The sequence below is a fragment of the Macaca nemestrina genome, chromosome 14 (assembly GCF_043159975.1).
Source record: "Macaca nemestrina isolate mMacNem1 chromosome 14, mMacNem.hap1, whole genome shotgun sequence".
In the NCBI taxonomy this organism is placed as follows: Eukaryota; Metazoa; Chordata; class Mammalia; order Primates; family Cercopithecidae; genus Macaca; species Macaca nemestrina.
In genome coordinates this window covers 105550595-105571213 of record NC_092138.1, presented here as the reverse complement: position 1 = coordinate 105571213, position 20619 = coordinate 105550595, and the positions used below count along the sequence as shown (strand labels likewise).

Genomic DNA, 20619 nt, shown 5'->3' with positions numbered 1-20619 from the left:
AAGAAGCTTGATGTTGAGGGCAGCAGCCACCATGTCACACAGTCTTTCCTACATTGTCTTTTATGTCTCACTTTCAGGAGAATCTTTATTCATTTGACCAATGGGTTTGTTTGTAGTAAGTACATGGACCTGTGTAATCTCACAGCCCTCATATTTCCCTCTTTGCTTTGGCTACTGGGAGACTTTTAAGTCAAATTCAAGCCCATTTCTACCCACCATATAAGACCTGATGGCTTACATTTATATAGCAAATCTATTACCTGCTTCTTTGCCCATTATCATCATTTCCAAATATTTTGTTTTAACGTCTTGAGTATGTGTCTGTTAGTATAAGCTGCCACACTTCCTTTAGAGTATTATATGTGAGAAATATAAATAAGCCTTTATTCTAACATTTGTAAGTAGCTTTAAGAGGGTATAGAATAGGAACTGAAAGTCTGAGTTTGGGCTCAGACTACAAGACTTTGATTGGAATGTGGCCATGTCTTGAGTTTGTTCCTAGGTATGTAGCCTAGCCTCCCTGAGGCTGTTTTACCCTTGTAAGATGGGAACATTAATTCCTTCCTCACCGGATTGTTAAATTAACTAAATTGTAAAATGTATGCAAAAGTGCTTACCTGGCATGGAGTAAGTCATTAAAAATGGTTTTTGTTTTTATTAGACACGTTCTAATAGGAACAACATTCATTTAAATTTCAAAAAGATGCCCTAATTCTGAACACTTTTTTTTTTTTTTTTTTTTTGAGACTGAGTCTCACTCTGTTGCCCCAGGCTGGAGTGCAATGGCGTGATCTCGGCTCACTGCAGCCTCCGCCTCCTGGATTCAAGTGATTCTCCTGCCTCAGCATCCCAAGTAGCTGGGATTACAGGCGTGTGCCACCGCACCTGACCTGAACACATTTTTGTCCTTCCAGTAACTGAGGTATCAAACGGATCCTGCCATCCGTAGGATCTTCCAGGGCTCCGTATATAGTGAACTTAGCCACCCCACTTTGACCCTGTCCTCAACCTGTGTTTTCTTTCTCTCCATCACCAGATCTCTTCCCTGAAGAACAGGCTGAAAAAGGTCTCCACAACCACTGGGGATGGTGTGGCCAGAGCGTTCCTTAAGGCCCAGGCCGCTTTCTTCGGTAGCTACCGAAGCGCTCTGAAAATCGAGCCGGTGAGTAGCCGTGGCATGTCACAGAGCCTGTGTTTGGTCAGGGCTGAGAAGCATACCTCAGGGGCCACAAGAAATGCCATGATCCTTCTGGTTTTCGGATTCACCTAGAAGAGCGTGTGTGTGTTTGTGGTGGGGGACAGTGTACTCCCCTTACCATACCTCTCAGCACAAGGAGGCTGTGCTATCATATGTGAGACCCTGGCTGCTCCAGGGGCTGTTACGCCCTGGGCACCACCCTAGACAGTAAGCCCTGGCCGTGTGTCAGATCCAGCACCAGGCCCCTCACACTCACCTGCTTCCCCTGGGGCTTCACAGTGCACCTGTGCAGCAGAGATGATCAGCTCCACTTTACAAATGAGGGAGCCAAAGGTCAGGGAAGAGAAACAACTTAGCTGGGAAAAGCCAGATGGCCCCAGAGCCCCTGCTTTCCCACTGGGCCTCTCCACCCTTGTTCTTTCGAGGGACTGCCCCTCCACGCTTGAGAAAGCAGAGCCTCCTGGGTCTCATGCCTCATGGCTCCTGCGAGGGGTCTTGGTGAAAGTGGTCACAGTGAGGACCGGGAAGTGACCTTGCCCACCTCTGGCCCTTCCCCCTTTCTGGGCCTCGTCGACTCATCCATGTCCCCTGCCTGCCTCATGAGGTGACTCGTGATTGCAAGGATGTGAAGACACCAGGTCTTCTCTGAAACCAAGGACAGTAACAGTCCTCTTAGCTTCGGAGAGAAACTCTTCCTTGCTGTTTCTCTCCTCGGCCTGCTCTTGGCCTTCTGGCTGAGGAGAATGCAGGAATTGGCCTAGGGACCTGGGTCACCCTGTAGAGGGGAGAATGTTGGAGGGAAACCCTGCTGACAGGTCCGTTCTCCCGGGAGCACAGGGCTGCCTTCGACTCGAGCGGGTGAGTGACAACTGTCACACCCAGCCTCGTCGGAGTCGGAATTGGAGTCGGAATTGGAGTCGGATGTGAGGGACACTGGCTGCACTGCCCATAGGCCAGGGCTGTTTGTTTCTATTTTTACTTTAACCTGTAGCATTTAATTAGATCAAATGACAAAAGTTCAGGGGATGTGAGGCAATGTATTCTCTGGAGAAATTCTGAGCATGAGCAGGGGTCACACTTCCTCATAAGCCACAATTACACATTGGTCTTTACTGCTCTGACTCTGTCGTGTATTCAAGTAAAACACAAAGAATAACAGCAAACACCTTGTTTCCCCATCATCCAGGACCTGCTGTCTGTGAAGTGGCCAGGGCAGTGGGTGCTCAGGAAGTAGTGTCCTAACCCCACCCTCCTGCTCCTTTTTATCCGTCTGGCACTTAGGCCTTACTCTCTAGGCTGCCTGAGCTTTGGACAGTGTCATCGTCACTGTGTGCTCACATAGCAGAAGGGGTGCACTCTCTTTTTGCTTCCTGAGATGTATTTCCCTTAGATTTTTCAAAAGCCCTTCAGCTGAAAGCCAGTTCTTGATAGTGTCCTGCTAGTGTCAGAGTGACGTGGCTCTGATTACTTGTCACGATCTTGGTCCAGCCAAACCAATCAGGGTCAAAGCAGTGACAGCTGGCACAATTCAAGGAAAATACTGTTGTCTTCCCCCGTTTAAAATGGGAATGAATAGGACAACTGGCCCAATCCTTTGCTTGGGTTGCTGGGAACGGACAGACTTGAAGTATTTTCACTCTTGCAATGATCTCATTGTTGGCATGTGTGCATCTGGAATCCAAAGGCAGCTGAAGCTCGGGGCATATTGCTGCTGCAGGATCTGGGCACAGGCTGCTCCACGGGAGGAGTTTATCGTCGTACTTGCACATGGCGCTGGAAGGCACTGGATTTAAGGACAGAAGCCCTGGAATTTCAAGCCTGGCTCTGCACTTCTTAGCTGTCTAAAAGTTGAGCAAGCCACTTAATCCATTTAAACTTCAGTTTCTTCACCTGTGAAATGAGGCTAAGCCTCTGCCTATCCTTCCTGAGGATCCACTGAGCCATAACACATTTCATCAGGAAGGTGAAACTTGAACTGGGTCTGATGAGTAAGGTTTGGAAAAAGAGAAAGGAGCGTCCCTTCCTAGAGTGGGGGTGGAGGTAACTGAGGAAGCAAAGGCTTGGAGGCAGGTTCCCTCATAGCCAGTGAGTGGACCATTTTGTTTGGAGCGACTGGGTGGGGAGATGGGGCTGCAGGAGAGGATAGAGCCAAATTTGGCAGAGCCTTGGATGCTACGCTAAGAGAGTGAACTTGACCCTGTGAGGAGTGTAAGTTTCTGAGCAGAAATGTGACATGACTGAAGTCACAGTAGTATAGTGATGGGCTGAAAGGAGAGCTGGAGGCAGAGAAACCAGTTAGAGGAGTGTTACGGGAACTCAGAATAGAGCCCTGGGTAGCTCAACCAGAAACAGAGACCATGAAAGAAGTAGCAAGATTCAGCAACAGATCAAATATGGGAGATGAACAGCAAGAAGTGTCAAAATGTCTCCCAAGATTTGGAGCCTAGGAGAGGATGAAGACACCCCTAGTAGCAAAGGGAATGCTTAATACCAGGGTGTTCACAGTAGCAGCATTCCCAATGGTAAAACACTGGAGTATACTGAGTATCCATATTAGGTAACTGGTGAAATAAATTAAACTCCATCTTACGATAGAATATTATGTAGCCATTAAAACTATCACCTTAGAGATAACATGATGGGTTTAGATGGAGACATGGTACTTGTCCTTGAATGTAAGCTGCTATTCAGTCATAAGATGTATTATTAGTTTATGTACCATTAAGAAAGGGAAAAGAGTGGTGCCCATTATAACTGAAGGATGCCACCGATTATAAGACACATCCAGATTTCAGAAATGTTACAATGGGAAGTAATTTTCATCTTAGAATCAATGAAATATGGCAGACCTGTCAGCCTTTCAGTCCCATTCATCTGTCCTACAATGGCTTTCTTCCGTAAGGTGGAGAAGGAAACCAGAAGACCTGGAATTTTCCAACCAAGCTTCAAGCCAAGGTCATCACCAAGTCACCTAGATGGTTTTTAAACTACAGATTTAATTTTGGCAAATTCTCCCCTTCTAAAATATGAGGTGACAACATTCCCCATGTAAGATTGCTTGGGGCAGCCAGGCATGGTGGCACGTTCAAGACCAGCCTGGGCAATATACAGAGACCCCATCTCCACAAAAAATAAATTAGGTGGATGTGGTATCACGTGCCTGTGGTCACAGCTACTTGGGAGGCTGAAACAGGAGGATTGCTTCAGCCCAGGAGTTCAAGGCTGCAGTGAGCCAAGATGGTGTCACTGCATTCCAGCCTGGGCAACAGAGTGAGAACCTGTCTCTTAAAAATGTTTAGGGGATTAGTTTAAAATAATGACTGCAAAGTACATGTGAGCCCGAGAAATAGGGAGGAGGCATTGGCTGCATCAGTGGGGAGGATGGTGCCTTGAGTGAGCCTGCCAGGGTGCATGCAACACAGTGCTGACTCCCTCCCTACGGCCGCTTGTCTTTCGGTTGTTTCTCTGGTTATAAAAATAGGACCTGCTCTTTGTAGGCTGGACGCGGTGGCTCACACCTGTAATCCCAACACTTTGGGAGGCCGAGGCAGGTGGATCACAAGGTCAAGAGATCGAGAACATCCTGGCCAACATGATGAAATGCCATCTCTATTAAAAATACAAAAATTAGTTGGGCATGGTGGCGCGTGCCTCTAGTCCCAGCTACTCAGTAGGCTGAGGCAGGAGAATCACTTGAGCCCGGGAGGCAGAGGTTGCAGTGAGCCAAGATCGTGCCACTTTATTCCAGCCTGGTGACAGAGCAAGACTCGGTCTCAAAAAAAAAAAAAAAAAAAAAAAAAGAACACTTGTTCTTTGTAAAAAAATGTTTGAAGTAACAGGACTAGAAATGAGAAAGCACCACCCATAATCCTATCATCACGAGGTAGGTGAGATACAGCTGTGGCAGGTTCCCATCTAGGTTCTAGGATTTTTCGTTTCTTTTGTTTTTCCATTTTGGGGTTTTGGTTTTTTAACTTTCTTGTAGGCAGATGAGATATGCCTGAGAAAGCAATCCAGTATCCTAGTTATTAATAACTTTTTTTGCCTTTTAGTTTGTGTAAGCATTTTTCATACCACATAGAATCTCTTCTTAGACATCATTGACAGTGGCTGAGCAGAGCCTATCAGGTGACCCTTGTGGTTACCAACCCTGGCCATGGATTAGAAGCACAGAGGAACGAGGGGTGGGGGGGGCGGGGTGCTTTTAAAAAGGCAAATGTCCAGGCCCTCCTCAGAGATTTCTGTCGAGTTCCTGTGATCTGAAATCAGAACCAAGGCCCACCATGTTTTCCTAGTGCTAGTCTTGTAAAAAAGAAATTATTTTACTATTTTTTTATTATTATTATTTTGAGACAGGGTCTCACTCTGTTGCCTAGGCTAGAGTGGCATGATCATGGCTCATGGCAGCCTCAACCTCCTGCGCTGAAGTGATCCTCCCACATCAGCCTCCCGTCTAGCTGGGACTACAGGTGCATGCCACTGAACTCAGCTAATTTATTTTTAATTTTTGTAGAGACAAGGTCTTGCTATGTTGCCTAGCTGGTCTCCAACTCCTGGGCTTGAGTGATCCTCAGCCTCAGACTCCCAGACTGTTGAGATTACAGGCATGAGCCACCATGCCCGGCATGCTGGTTTTTTTGATTGTCAGTAATGTTTCATGATTTTAAACCACACTGTGCTAAACATCTTTATATATATCTTCATACCTGGTTTGAATTATTTTCTTAGGCAGATTCCTTGACATGGATTTACTGGGTCAACGGATGTGAGTCCATTTAAAGCCTTTGGCACATAAGGTGAGGGAGAAAGCTGGTGAGCAGACACAGGGGAATGTGTGCAGGGAATGGCCCCCGAGGTGGGTGCCAGGGCAGGGCCTGGGAACAGTAGGTCCCTGAGGGCAGAGGGAGCCTGCAGGGTAGAAGGCCAGGTATGTGGGGGCCACGCAGGGCAGCCCAGCTGCAGTGCTACCAGCCCCTCTGGCTCGCCTGTGCTCACTGCTTCGTAATGCTTCCACAGCAGCAGTCACCATGCAGGGTCCTGGGGTACTGCCCATACAGGTGGGGGAGGTGGAGGTGGGGTCATGGTTGTCAGGTTACTGCAGAGTCACGGTGTTGTGTTTTGTTGGAAACAGGAAACATGAGGGACCTGAGCAGGCTCCTCTCTGCTCTGCTTCTGCCTCCCAGGACCCTGAGCAGTTATTCACCTCTCCAATCCTCAGTTCCCCTTCCATAAAGTGGATGTGTAATCGCCTCCTTGCAGGAGTGTAGTGAGGCTTAATAAGCCCAGTACAGTGCCTGTCCTGATGGCCCTGGGAAGATGGGCATGGCCCTGGCCCTCACCCACTTCCTCCGTCTGAGGAGGACCCTGCCAGCCTGGAGCCCGTTGGGGGACAGCTCCAGTCCGTGTCCTGCCTGGCTCTGTGAGGAGGGGTCAAGTTCTGGCCTGAGAAGCAGAGGTGGGCATCTCCTCCTCTGCAGTCACATGCGAAGACCTTTTCCCTGGCTCAGAACTCCCTTGAGATTTTTATCACCACCTTGGTCTCTCTCGCTCTCTCTCTCTCTTTCCTAATGAAAAAATTCAGAATGCAGCTGACTGGGGGACTCCTGAGCTTTGTTTTCTTTACCGGGTCCAGAAGGAAGGAGGAAGGGGGCCGCTTGTTGAGGCCCAGCCCTGTGCCAGGAGCTAGGCTGCTCCTCCCCATCTGTGCCTTCTGCAGGTCTGTTGGGGAGGCTGGGTGCCCAGCCCAGGGCGGGGAGGGCCTGTGTTGGCTCCCTGGTGGTGTGTGTCTTCACACACCAGGTGAATTATTCCAAAGGACTCTCTCAGGGTCAGAAACAGAGATACCAGGGGTGTCTAGTCACTGCCAAGTTTACCTCAGTGGCCTCCCACAGGATCAGCACTCAGTTCAACTCCAAGTTGCTTCCCATCCGTGCTCTCAGTAATTCCCCATCCCAGCCCCTCACTAGCCCTTTACACACGGGGGATGGAGCGGAGGCTGCAGTGATTCCTAGGAAGCAGCAGAGCCAGCAGACAACCTCCAAACCCAGGTTCCCTCCACCACATCCTCCCGCCTGTCTTTGTTCTAGTTTCCACATGTTCCGTGTTAGTAACTCTCTGCATTTCCAGTGCCAGGCACAGGTCATGGCACTGTATGTAGGTATCAGTGAGTATATTTTGGAATAATAGATGGGAGAATGGGTGAAGGAAATTAGGGAACAGGGAAGCATTTGAGGCAGGGGGACTGCCCTCGGCCTCTGTTTGGTGCATACACATTGCATCCTGTCCTATCTTTGGTCTTCAGAGGTTGCTGCTTCCTGATAGAGGGGAGGTGTCTGCAAATCACAAAGGCATGTGACCCATTTTTCAGTCACCTGGAGAAAATCAGATGCAAAGCCCAAGATATTTAACAATATCAGCCAAACCAACTTGTCCTTCTCGACTTAAATGACAGAGCCACAAGCAGCCAGGCAGCCCCATCCGGAGAAACCCCCTTTATCCATGTCAAGCGGCAGCCCAGGCTCCAGCTCATTTATTTAGGCCTTTCTTGCTCTCTGACACGCCTCCTAGCAGTTGCCAGGCAACTCTGGGAGTAGCAGTGTGTGTTAGGGATTAACTAGTTAGGGCTGGGGTCCTTTTTGGCAAGAAGGGGATAAAAGACAAATGAGTTTAATTGCTAGGCCAAGGGTCCTTTCTCTGCATGGTAGAAGATTGCAACTTTTGGAGGATATGTATAGCAGTATGGTTCTAAAATTTGCCTTGAATGTTCCTCCTTTCTAGAGAGAACGAAAGAATTTTTTAAGGAATCTTTTACCTCCTTTGTTTAAAATTATATCATCAGGAAATCTGAATAAGGCTAATACACCCCCTTTGAAACACATTTCACACACACTGGTCTCAGTTTTAAAGAACTTTTGCAGATAGATTTGTGTGCTTTCAATTCATCCCCTTTTCTGCTCAGAGTTTCTTATTTCATAGCCCATGCTGCATGACAGTGCATGTGAGGGTGCCTCTCCCCATGTCTGGCCCACTGCAGGCCCTTGGTATATGTTAGGTTAAAGAGCAAAAGCCATGGGTATTGGCGTTTGAAGATGCGTCCTCTTCTGTGCCAGTGTCCGTGGAAAGGCCAGTGTAGGTGGAGCACTATGGGAGCTGTTTATTCAGCTAGCTTGTGTGATCCTCTCCGGGCCAGCCTGCTAGCTGGGCTTCCCCAAGATAAAGGGAACAGAGCTACTGCCCGCGGGGAGCAAATGCTAGGTGGGGGCAGTAAGCAAACTGTTTAAACAGGCAGCAACCAACTCACTCTGGTCCCACTTGCTTAGTTCATCCCAAGAGGCCAGCTTCCAGATTCAGCTGTGGGTACACTGGCATCATCCACCTTATAGCCCATGATTTTGCCCATGATTCTGCTGAGTCATATTTATCCACCTAAAACCCCTTGAGGACGCAGAAGTTAAGATAAAAGCAGATTGATAGCCTGGCTTTCAAGGATGAATGCACGAGGTTGTGTTGGAGCAGGTTGGAAAAACACCACATGTATCTGTGTCCTGGTTGAGTAACCCTGTTGATCTCGTGTTGTTTTTGAAAAAAAATAAAAACTGTTTTCTGATTTCTTTTTGGTGTAATGGAAAATAGAAAAATATTTTTAAGGTAGTAAAATCAAAACAGCACCATAGTCCCACTGATTTTTACTACATATGCCTTTTGTATTTACTGTTTATTTTTTCATTAGGCAAAGGGTTTACATAGCTACAACCAAATCTCAGTTAAAAGCTAGTTTCCCCTGCCCCACCTTTTAACAAGATATCATATACATCTTTACATAGCTGCAGAATATTCCATCAAGTGTAACTACCATAATTTCCATAACCAGCCTCCCATGTTGGACATTTAGGTTGTTTCCAATCTTTTGATATTAGAAGTAATACTCCACTAAACATCTTTGTGAATAAAGCTTTGAAATGCTGTGTTTCAAAGCCTTCTGAGTGGAAGAACTGAGTCTGTGAGCAGGAGCCTGACTGTGGGGGCCAACTTGTCACAGCGTCTCAAGGAAGCAGATTTCGGTTGACTCAGCCTCACGGTGGCTCGAGATGGAAAAAGAATGAAGAACCCTTGATGGGTGGGAGGGTGCACACTCCCTGCCCTCCACACAGACGAGCAGAGGATTCCCAGAACACACATAAGGGATGTGACTAATTTGTCTGTGCCTCCATCTTGTGCTAAACATAGGTTTGAGGAACCTTAAGACACTGTGTACAGTACAGCAAGATGAGAGATAAGGAGGCAAGGAAAGCGGGGGAAAGGAAACTGCATGACGCCTGGAAGGGACTGGTGTGTGTGTGCAGCTGTGTGTCTGCGCGAGGCTCTGTGACCACACAGGTTGGGAGTGGTGGAGCTGGGACTCATCCCATCACACCCAGGTCTGTCTAAAGAGCCCATGCTTTAAGGAAAAAAAAACTGTGATAAAAAAATACATATAATATAAAATGTGCTATTTTAACCATTGTTAAGTATATAGTTCATTGGCATGAATGGCATTCGCAGTGTGCAACCATCACCACTATCTATTTGCAGCATTTTTAATCACGCCCAACAGAACCTCTATATCCACTGAGCAAGAACTTCTCATTTTCCTTTCCCCCAGCCCTTAGTAACCTCTAGTCGACTTTCTGTCTCTGAATTTGCCTATTCTAGATAGTTCATAGAAGCGGAATCATTCAATATTTGTCCTTTGCCTGGCCTATTTTGGTAGCATCTTGTTTACCAGCTTCATCCATGTTATAGCATGCATCGGAACTTCAGCCCTCTTTAAGACTGAATAATATTCCACTATCTGTATGTACCATATTTTGTTTATCCACTCACTTGTTCATGGACACCTGGGTTGTTTCTATGTTTTGGCTGTTATGAGTAATACTGCTGTGAATGTGTGTGTGTGATTAATAGTTTGGACACCTGCTTTGCAAGTCATTTGGTTACATACCAAGAAGTGCAGTTGTGGGTCATCTGGTAATTCTACGTTTAACTTATTGAGGGACCTCCAAAATGTTTTTCAGACAGAGCCTGTGCTTTTGTTAAGTGGGTAGCAGTGTGTCTGGGAAGCATGAATATGGACCCAAGAATATCTGTAGGAAAAGTCTATGAAACATTTGTTTTATTTTTCAGTATATTTTAGGCAAGTGGATAAGAAATTATAGCCAAAACCTACAGGCCCGAGCTAAGCAGATGCATTGATGGGGGAGTGTAAACTGGACTGCAGAAGGGTCTGGTAACTTACTAGTTAATGTTTTTTTCCCATTTTAGTGGTCATCTGAAGTCAAGATCATGTCCTGGGAATGAAGCAAGGATAAGGGGAGGTGCTTCTGCCCCAGGACTTCAGGGACAATCACTATAGCTCTGTGGCTCTAAGTGGCTAAGGAGCCCACCGAATGTGATGGAAGGAGTATGGCCTTTGGAATCACCTGGGTTTTAATTCTGGCTCTGTCATCTACTAGAAGATGACTCTGGAAGTCCCTTCACCACCCTGAGACTCACTTTTCTTGTGTGTAGAATGTAAATAATGCTTACCTGGTAGGACTGTTGAGAAAAATAGCAATAATATGCACCAAACACCAGCATAGTGCCTTGCTGATAGTAGATGTTAACTAAATGATAGTGACCATCCCTGGGTGACAAAGTAAAGGAGGAAGAGAAAGATGAGACCGCCACATTTTAGAATAGTGGTGTCCATACTTGTTCAGCAAGTGTCCGAGAACCTGGAACTATGCAAAACACACTGAAATTATTCTGGCCCATTTAATTCTTTCTTTTGAACTAATTGTGAAAGTATGGCTTTTATCTCAAATGATACATAAAGGATTTGAAATAAATCACATATTTAATTACTTCCTTTAATATTTATTTGTTATTTATTCATTTTACTGCCCACCAGCACTTATAGACAAATAGGGGTGGTAGGTACCAAGGGTTGAAAATTAGAGTCATTTAAAAAATTACAATCAGGTGTTTTGTTTGTTTGTTTTTGTTTTTGTTTTTGTTTTTGTTTGAGATGGAGTTTCACTCTTGTTGCCCAGGCTGGAGTGCAATGGCGAGATCTCGGCTCACCACAACCTCCGCCTCCCAGGTTCAAGCAATTCTCCTGCCTCAGCCTCCCGAGTAGCTGAGATTAAAGGCATGCACCACCACGCCCAGCTAATTTTGTATTTTTAGTAGAAACAGGTTTTCTCCATGTTGGTCAGGCTGGTCTCAAACTCCCAGCCTCAGGTGATCTGCCTGCCTCGGCCTCCCAAAGTGCTGGGATTATAGGCATGAGCCACCACACCTGGCCCTACAGTCAGTTTTGTAAATGCATAAGAGAAAATATAATTGAGACTTATTTCATCAAAACATTTGTTGCCTATTGAGAAAAGATGACCATCGTTCAATATTGGCACCAAATCTCACTGTCCATGTCACAGGGATGCTGATGCAGAACCCAGTTTGAGAGTCTTGTTACCTTGGAGTCACACAATAAATGATCAATGAACTGGGAATCATTGTTCTAGAAGTAGACTGCCCAAGTAAAAAGTAGCTCTCTAAGTGAGAGAAGATGGGAACTAGCAGGAAATCCAGTTAAACACTATTATCAATCTCAACTGAATGATTTCAAAGAGCATAACTGAATATGATCAAAATGAAATTCCCATATGTTCTGAAATACTTGAAAAATAAAACACAGCTAGTATATCTTGCACCATCCTGGAGGAATTCTAGGCTTTAACTTGATCTCATTTAATAATCTTGGCTCCTTTCTTACTTTGCTCCTTTAAAGCGTGGGGCCATGTTTTATATACATTGATGTCGCTCACGTAGTCTGGTAAGTAGGTGCTCATTAAATGTTTGTTGACTGACTGGATGAACAAATGAATGACTGATAGCTCTTTCCCCATGGTATACATCAGAAAGGCTGGTGGTCATATTTCAGTGTAGCACAATAGAGATACTTAGTTTTAAAACATATCAGCTGCAGCTTCATCTTAGAACCTGAGAGGAATAAGCCACACAAACACCACATCATGAATGTGTAAATGTAAAGCGAAGGCACAGCCCAGCAGCTGCATGGTGGCTAACCACAGGCATTTAGGGTTCGGGAGGATCATCTCCTGCAGAATTGTCATGTCCAGTAAATATTCTCTTCTAGTTAGAAGTATATAAGAGAGAACTATAGTCATGGATTAAACTGAAGCCACCGTGGCCGTTTTAGATACCCTATTTTTGTGGAAGCAGTGGCAAAGAGAAATGGTTGCTGCTACTGGTGTTTTAAAATCAGATGTTCTCACTTTAGGGTCTTTCACTTTTTCAGTGAGACTCTGAAAAGGAAATCTTTCTGATCCATTTTCAAACAGTGATAGATAACATTTGACAATTTGCAGCCTGAAATGGTGCTAAGTGACTTCATATGCATAGCTAGACTATGAACTTCTTTTTTTTTTTTTTTTTTTTTTGAGACGGAGTCTCTCTCTGTCTCCCAGGCTGGAGTGCAGTGGCCGGATCTCAGCTCACTGCAAGCTCCGCCTCCCAGGTTTATGCCATTCTCCTGCCTCAGCCTCCTGAGTAGCTGGGACTACAGGCACCCACCACCTCAGCCGGCTAGTTTTTTGTATTTTTTTTTTTTTTTTTAGTAGAGACGGGGTTTCACCGTGTTAGCCAGGATGGTCTCGATCTCCTGACCTCATGATCCGCCTGTCTCGGCCTCCCAAAGTGCTGGAATTACAGGCTTGAGCCACCGCGCCTGGCCTAGACTATGAACTTCTTAAGAACAGGAGTTCTTGGGGCCAGGCACGGTGGCTCACACCTGTAATTCCAGCACTTTGAGAGGCCGAGGCAGGCAGATCACGAGGTCGGGAGATCTAGACCATCCTGGCTAACACAGTGAAACCCTGTCTCTACTAAAAATACAAAAAATTAGCCGGGCGAGGTAGCAGGCGCCTGTAGTCCCAGCTACTCAGGAGGCTGAGGCAGGAGAATGGCGTGAACCCGGGAGGCGGAGCTTGCAGTAAGCTGTGATCGCGCCACCGCACTCCAGCCTGGGTGACAGAGCGAGACTCTGTCTCCAAAAAAAAAAACCAGGAGACAGCAAATCTTATTCTTATGCCCCCAGTGCACAGTCAATGGAGGAATGGTGGGTTTGTTCTGTATAGAACATTATGATATACATGATGATTCGAGGATACAGTTGTGTTGATTTTATCCCCACACTCAGTTCTTGGATATATATCTACACTGATTTTCTGTGAGGTGCAGTTGTATTCCCTGAAATATATGATTATATCACATTCAGGCTTAGGCTACCCTTCCATGAGAAAATTGAAGCCTTCTCCAGAAGGCAGTGGAATGTCATGTTTACTCATGTATCCTTGGCACAGAGCCTGATACATAGAAGGTGCTCAGTAGGATGTGAATGAATGAAGTTCTCATAGTTCTTAATTATAATGTCCTGAGTTGTTTGGGAGCTATAAAACAGCTTTGTTAAGTAAATCATTAAGACCTGAAGTCTTAAGGAAAAGAAAAGAACAGCATTTGTTATATGCTAGGCTCGCTCTCTCTCGCTCTCTCTCTCTCTCTCTCTCTATCTCTCTCTCTATATATATATAGAGAGAGCCCCTTTTTACAGCCCCTCTGTGGAGAACATGGCACAGCCCCATTTTACTGATGAGAAACTGAGGCTGGGAAAGATTATGTCACTTTTTAAGAAGTGGCAGAGCAGGATTGGCCCCTCATCTGCCTGGTTCTGGTGACCATGCTCTCTTCTCTTACCGCACTCCACAATGGTGATTACCATATGGTTCATATTACATGCGATTTGAGGGCATTTCGGAAGAAAACTGAGCTGATTCCCTCTTAGGAGTCAATTTCTCTAATCTATACAAGTGTTTCTTGACAAATACAGGTTAAACTAACACCATTTATAAACTATTTTGCAAGGGGGAAATGTCAAAATTTTATGTATCTTTTTTAAAACATTCCTTTAATAGATAATTTTAATTGCCTAATATTTTGTTGTTTAAATATTTGATATTTGTAGTGATAATTGGATGAAAACTTAAAATGCTGGGAAGTGTAGCCCTTCCTCCTCTTTTCCTGGGCTGACACCTAGTGGCTGGCTTTCTCACAGCAGTGTTAATCCATATTTCTTGGTTGTTTTTCAGCTGATGTTAGGATTTTACAAAAGCAAGTTATTGACATCATAATAAAAGTAGCCACATTCATATAAGGTTTATTTATTAGGGATTGTATTAACAATGGAACTTTGATTTATAGTGAATTTCAAGTCTGTTATAATCAAGCCTTGTTAGCACAACATGGAACAAGCATTTGAAATCTTTCAATAGTGGTCCCCACTGCAGACCTGACCAGGGCACTGACTTGCACACACTGACAAGTAAGACCTGGTCACTGTTAAAGACAGTGAGAGGCAGAGAAGGAAAGGAAGCAGAGAGTTGCAGTAAGGGGTGGGAACTGCTGTAGTAGAATATGCAGGCTGGGAGACATTTCAGCACAGGGCTAATCACTACAGATTGGGTGCTGAGGGGAAGCTTCCCAGGGACGGATGTGTCTGGAATGAGGTCTTACAGGAGGAATAGGAGCTCCCCGGGAGCAAGGGGCAGGAAGTAGCATATGCAGAGGCAAGCGGCCTTGAAAGCACGTGGCAGGGTTGGGTACTGCCAGTGCCCCTGTGACCGGAGCACGGACAGAAGAGGCGTGGCTGAGGACAAAGCAGAGGAGTGGTCAGTGTCCAGGCTGTAAGAGACCATGTTGGCCACTGCAGGATTCAGCACTGATATCGTAAGCCAGCATTTCCAGAACCCTGTTCCTTGAAATATTAGACCCAAAAATATTGATATATTTTCTGATCCCATAGAATTTGGAATTGTTACATTTTATACCTACTGTAACTTTTGAAATATATTAACAATGTATACTACTGAAGCCCAGCTGTAAAGAAATCCAGATCACTTTGTTTAACCCAGCATTTTTCAGAAGGCCTTTTCCACAAAATACCTATTAGCATTCCATGCATCTAGTACTCCTCACAGCAGTTTAGGAAGCACTGCTAGAGCTAATGGCTGATGGTTACGTTTTCTTGCTCTGAGACCGTGGAATTAGGATGCCGGCTGGGTTCATTTTACCCGTTCCATGGCTGTGCATCTCAAAAACAGAAAAGCACCTTCTTTTTCCAAAGCATTTCTTGTCTGGCCAGACAGAGGTTTGGGGCCAACAGGTGGTCTTGAGACACAGAGCTGAGCCACCATTCGGCTTTCCCAGCTCAGCAGGCTGCTCTACGTGGTCCTCTAGGTCCAGCAGCTTAATCAGTGTGTCAGTCAGGATCTAAGGACAACAGAGATTACTTGCAATGTTTACAACAGAGGGGAAATCATGCAAGGAAGTGGTTACACAGGTGATGGCAGAGCTGAAATCCAGAAGAAGACAGGGAGGCAATCCAGAGATTCGTAACAGCAGAGGTGGTGGTCTGGAGGCCAGAGGCCAGGGTCGCTTGACCACAGCTGGTGCCTGTGGGTCTGTGCAGTAGGTGCTTGAGTCAGGGAGGAGGTGAACCATTGCTACACAGCCCACCCAAGCAGAGAAAGCGTGAAGAGATACTCAAGCTTTTCCCTTCCATTCTCCTCCTCCTAATCTCTCGCTGGTGCCTTGCATGGGCCAAACCAAGCGGAAACCAGCTGATCTGGGAGCCCGGGGAACTCAGTGTGCAAAGGTCACCCTCCTGTCTGTAGAGAGCAGAGCAGAAAAGTGGGGTGAGTCTGAGGTCAAGCAGGCTGAGAACCAGCACTGCCAGATCCCAGAGAGTAAGGCTATTTGGTGACCACCCGCCCACACCCCCCTGCATCCCTTCCCCAGGCCAATGAATAGCATAATGAAGTGAAAGACCCCTTGACTTGAAGTTAGACTTGATGCTAACCTGGACTCTGCCTTTTCTAAGCTGTGTGACTCTACACAAGTTACTATACCTTTCCGAACCCTATTACCTCAACTATACAGTAGGTAAGAGAATCTCGAATTAAACGATACCTTCATAGAGCTTCCTTGACATGTGTCTGGCTGGTTTCTATTTTATAATGAAATAAGAACGAGGTATTTAAAACTTTATGGGCTTAGCCTGGAGCTAACAGGAATGTCAGAAATTCACATATGTTGATTGACTACCCCCCAAACTTCAGTGAATTTGCTGACGCTTTATTAGCTACCAATTATTATCTAGTAGATGTCTAATTTCTTAATATATTCTCTTTCTGGAGGCATATATGTAGAGGAAAGCTTGCAAAGTGTTTGATGGAGTATTTGAGTGTTGAAGAGGCGCCATGTGTGCACTGTAGTTTGGTACAGGCTAAAGAAGTTTGAGATTCCAGGAGAGCTACTTCTTCAGAGCTATGAAACTGGGAAGCCCGCCCTCCCTCCCTAAACCACAGGTTTTTCATTTGTTAAGTGGGGATAAAAATGCCACCTTCATAAAATTGTTTTCAGAATTAAATGCAATGGCAGATGGGAAGTACTCATCCTCTGTGCATCTTTCCTGCCCTCCACAGCAAACTTTTTATCCAGCGAATGCCCAATTCACCAGCAGTCACATTCCATGGAGGCGTGGCAGGATTTTTGGAAACTCTTTAACTGGAGATTATTTATGTTTGGCTTGCTGGTCCCTGTTAGTGATGTGACCTGGCAGGTCTCCACTCAACCCTATTTCCATCAGTCACAGCTCACTGGCATTATTCATAAGCCAGTTGCTTGGGACTTTTCTTTGCTCATATTCCTACTGCGAGGCATGTTCACTCTCCTCTTCACAATAAAATGGTCTGGAGGTTTTAAGGTTGTCTTGAGCAAGTCAGCTGCCAGCTTAAAAGGTAATTATCTATTCTCTGAAGGGAAACTTTTATCCCAGGTTGATTAGTTTTATGCTGGCTTGATAAGTGTTTATGCAAAAGAAGTAGGGGAGGGAAAAACCTGGTACTTACTGAACTCCTACTTCTTGCCCTTTATGTATATTTTCTTGGTTAAATGTACACAGTATTATCCCCAGCTTGCTAAATAAGAAACTTAAAGCAGAGAGAATTGAAATTACTTAATGCAACAACTTTGCTCAAACATTTACCAAGACCCTGCTAAACCGGGGACAATTCTAGATGCTTGGAGTTGCAGCAGTGAACAAAATAACGTCCTAGTCCTCAAATCTCTTCTACTTTAGGAAGACACAGATGGTAAACAAAGATGAAAATCAACATATAATATGTCTGATGGTAATAAGTGTTATGCAGAAAAAGAAAGCTAAGGAAGAAGATAGAGAAAGCTCCTGGGTGAGATAGGTGCCAAGAAGAAAGAGTCGGATTGGAGCCAGGTCTGTCTGCCTCTAGAACTCACAGTGTTTCCACTGGTCCCATGCTGCTTCTGATCCTCTTTGGTGATGGTTTCCAGCATCTAGGGAGGAAACATGAACTCCTCTAGCATCTTGCTTCTTAGTCGAAAGCTGGTCATTCAATGTGTCAGGGTGGTGACTTTGCATTCCTGGGGTACAGAAAACATTTTTGCCGTACTCCCTGCTGTCAGCAGCATGTAGCTGTTTCTTTCGTCTCTCTGGTTTCCCAGACACATTTAATCTTGATGCAGAAAGCATCTTGCCAGCTTGGACTCGAGCCCTAGTGCTGAGGAGACCAGTCTGTCCTAAAGGAGGGTCTCTGTGACTGCCGGGCTCAAAGGAACTCATCACTTCTTTTTTGTCTTCTTCCAAAAAGTGATGCCCCATGCAGTAGCTTATGTCATCTTAATACCTGCTTCCTGATCTTTAGGACTCAGCAAGACAGTCTAATTCTATTTTTTAAAATGCTGGCACCTTCTCTGTACCAGGCCCAGTGGCAGGCACTGAAGAAAAGAGATAAAACCTACTTACGGGAGTCAGCCAGACCTGGGTTCCAAGTACCACTTTTCTATTTATGTAATTTTGCACATGTTACTTAACTCCTTAGCTTCAGTTTTGTCATCTGTAAAATGGGGAGAATAAATGTAATCTGCCTCATAGGATTGGTGTGAAGATTAAGTTAGATAATAGAGCATGGTACCTGGCTCTTGATAAGAGCTTAATATTAGTTTTTAAAATATACCACAGTAACCATTTAATTTATAGCTGAGTTTACATTTTGTCCTATGAGGAAACAGTTGGGTAGATACAAGATTTTCTTTCTCAAAGTGTATGTATTTTAGTGGAAAATGCTGTAGTAATCCTCATCATGCTGACAGTGTTTACAAAGAAGTGTTGGCATTCAATCTTTATAGTATTTCCCACTAGGTAGGTACCGTTATACCTTTAAAAATCTATTTGTTATAAAATAAAACGTAAAACTGCCTTAATCAAGTGGATGATGTAATGAATTTTCATAAGACCAACGCTTTCCAAAACAGGAAACAGAACTTTCCTACCCACCCTAGAATCCCCTTTGATCCCAACTCTTTCCTTTTCTCTGTAAGTAACCACTATCTTGACTTTCATGGTAATCACTTCCTTGCATTAAAAAAAAAAATAGTTTTATTACCCAAATGTTTATGCCTAGAAACTATAGGTGAGTTTTCTGTTTTAAAAAGATATGACTTTTAATTCTCTTTCAACTTATAGGTTCCTCCTACACCCCTTTTGTTTACTTACAATTTATTTGTGTATGAACTCAAGCCTGTGGAGATGTCCCACTGTGTGAGTTTTGCTGATGGCATAATCTTGGTGCAGTTCACCATGTTCCTCTGTCCCCTGTATTTCCTGCTAATTGACAGTTGATCCAGAGATTGGATAAATTGAGGTTCAGTCGCTTTTGCAAGACTGTAGGAGGCATACCAAGTCTTGTTGTGTCTGTTTTAGCGATCCTAGTAGCCAATGTGTTTAATATCTACATCTATTTATTCACTGGGAGTTGAAAAATGGTGATATTCTAAGTTTATAATTTGGTTTTCATTTATTGGTTGGAATATTTTTATAAAGAGACAGTTTCCCTCATTTAATATTTAGTTATTCAGTGTTAGCATTCATACAAGCCAAAGCAAAATAAATGTTTGACTCTTTCTCTTTATTTACCACTTTTTAATATAATGAATTATTGGTTCCCTATCATCCTCCAAAGGGGACAATTGATACATACATGAATATGTATGAATTCATATATATATATATATATGCATATATATATATAAGTTGTCACCTTTGGATTCATATATATGTGTGTGTGTGTATATATGTGTGTGTGTGTGTATATATATATAAATACATACACACACACACATATATATAATTGCCTGGTGGATTTAAATATATTTGAATTTTGGTTCATTGCAATTATTATCATTTTTATTTATTTTTTATTTTTAATTATTAAAATAATTATCATATTAAACTCAAACCCTCCCATCTTTGTTCAGTAAGACATACTTCAGGTTGACACCTGAGTACTTTTTTCTACATGAACCTAGTAGTCTTTGATAGCTCTCTTGCTATCTGATATTACAAGAGGTTCCAGGCTCATCTTGTACATCCTACCCCCAAACCTGGAATCAGACTTTTCTTCAGGAAGCACTGGTTTCTTTTACTGAGAAAGTGTATCTCAAGACCAAAACCTGGCTTAGGATACTCATTGCTACTGAGTTGGCCATTGTTTCTAGGCCTTTTCATTGAAGAGAGCTAGGAGACATATGCTTATGTACGTAAATCTCTTGTCGCTTATATTGATACTTCCAATTGAAATTCAAGACTACAGAGCTTTTACTTAACCTCTTCTTTATTATATTTGTATTTCCTCTCTCCCATATGAAAATTCTGGTTCTCAAGGGCAGAAGGAATGATAGAATACTCCAGAATTACTAATTTAGTTTCATATTCTCCAAAAATAATACAAATACTACCATGAGCATAATTACAGAAAACCTTTTAACTATTTTTTGGTATGTTCTTTCCTCCCATTTTTGACTGGTTCCGCTGTATTTACATTGCTAGAGCATGCAGCCATTACGCAAGACACTCTCTCCCTGTCAGTCTTGGAGGGACTCTTGTCTGTTACCACCAGTCCTAATGGGGATGCCTCTGCAGTCATTTTTTATTGCCTGACACTTGCTCCCTGGTAAATTCCCTAGGAAAGTTCCTGGGAACAATATTCTCTCCGTTGTTAAAAGTTGATAATCACTTTTCTATGTCCTTTAAACATATAAGTCAGTTTTGCTGGATGTAAGATCCTTGGCTCATACATTCTATTTTGAGTATCTTGGATGTGTTGCTTCATTTTCTTCTGGCAAAGTGTTGCTGTCAAAATCTAATGATAATCTCAATTTTCTTTTGTTAATAAGTCACTTTTTTTTTTTTTTTTTTTTTACCACATGCCCAAGAATCTTTTTGTTTGTTTTTT

General features: G+C 44.0%; 1 protein-coding gene across 14 annotated transcripts in view; it reads left to right on the top strand.

The window, feature by feature from the left end:
* The window catches only part of LOC105463895 (DENN domain containing 1A), a 547224-nt gene that overhangs the window by 370236 nt on the left and 156369 nt on the right, over positions 1-20619 (top strand). For all 14 annotated transcript variants that reach the window (XR_011612854.1, XM_071078302.1, XM_071078304.1 and 11 more), the window contains one exon: positions 1037-1162. Coding sequence is in view for 13 of the 14 variants with exons in the window: in XM_071078302.1 (XP_070934403.1) it covers positions 1037-1162 (126 nt within the window). In the remaining variant the exon portion in view is untranslated. The remainder of the gene's footprint in view (positions 1-1036; positions 1163-20619) is intronic.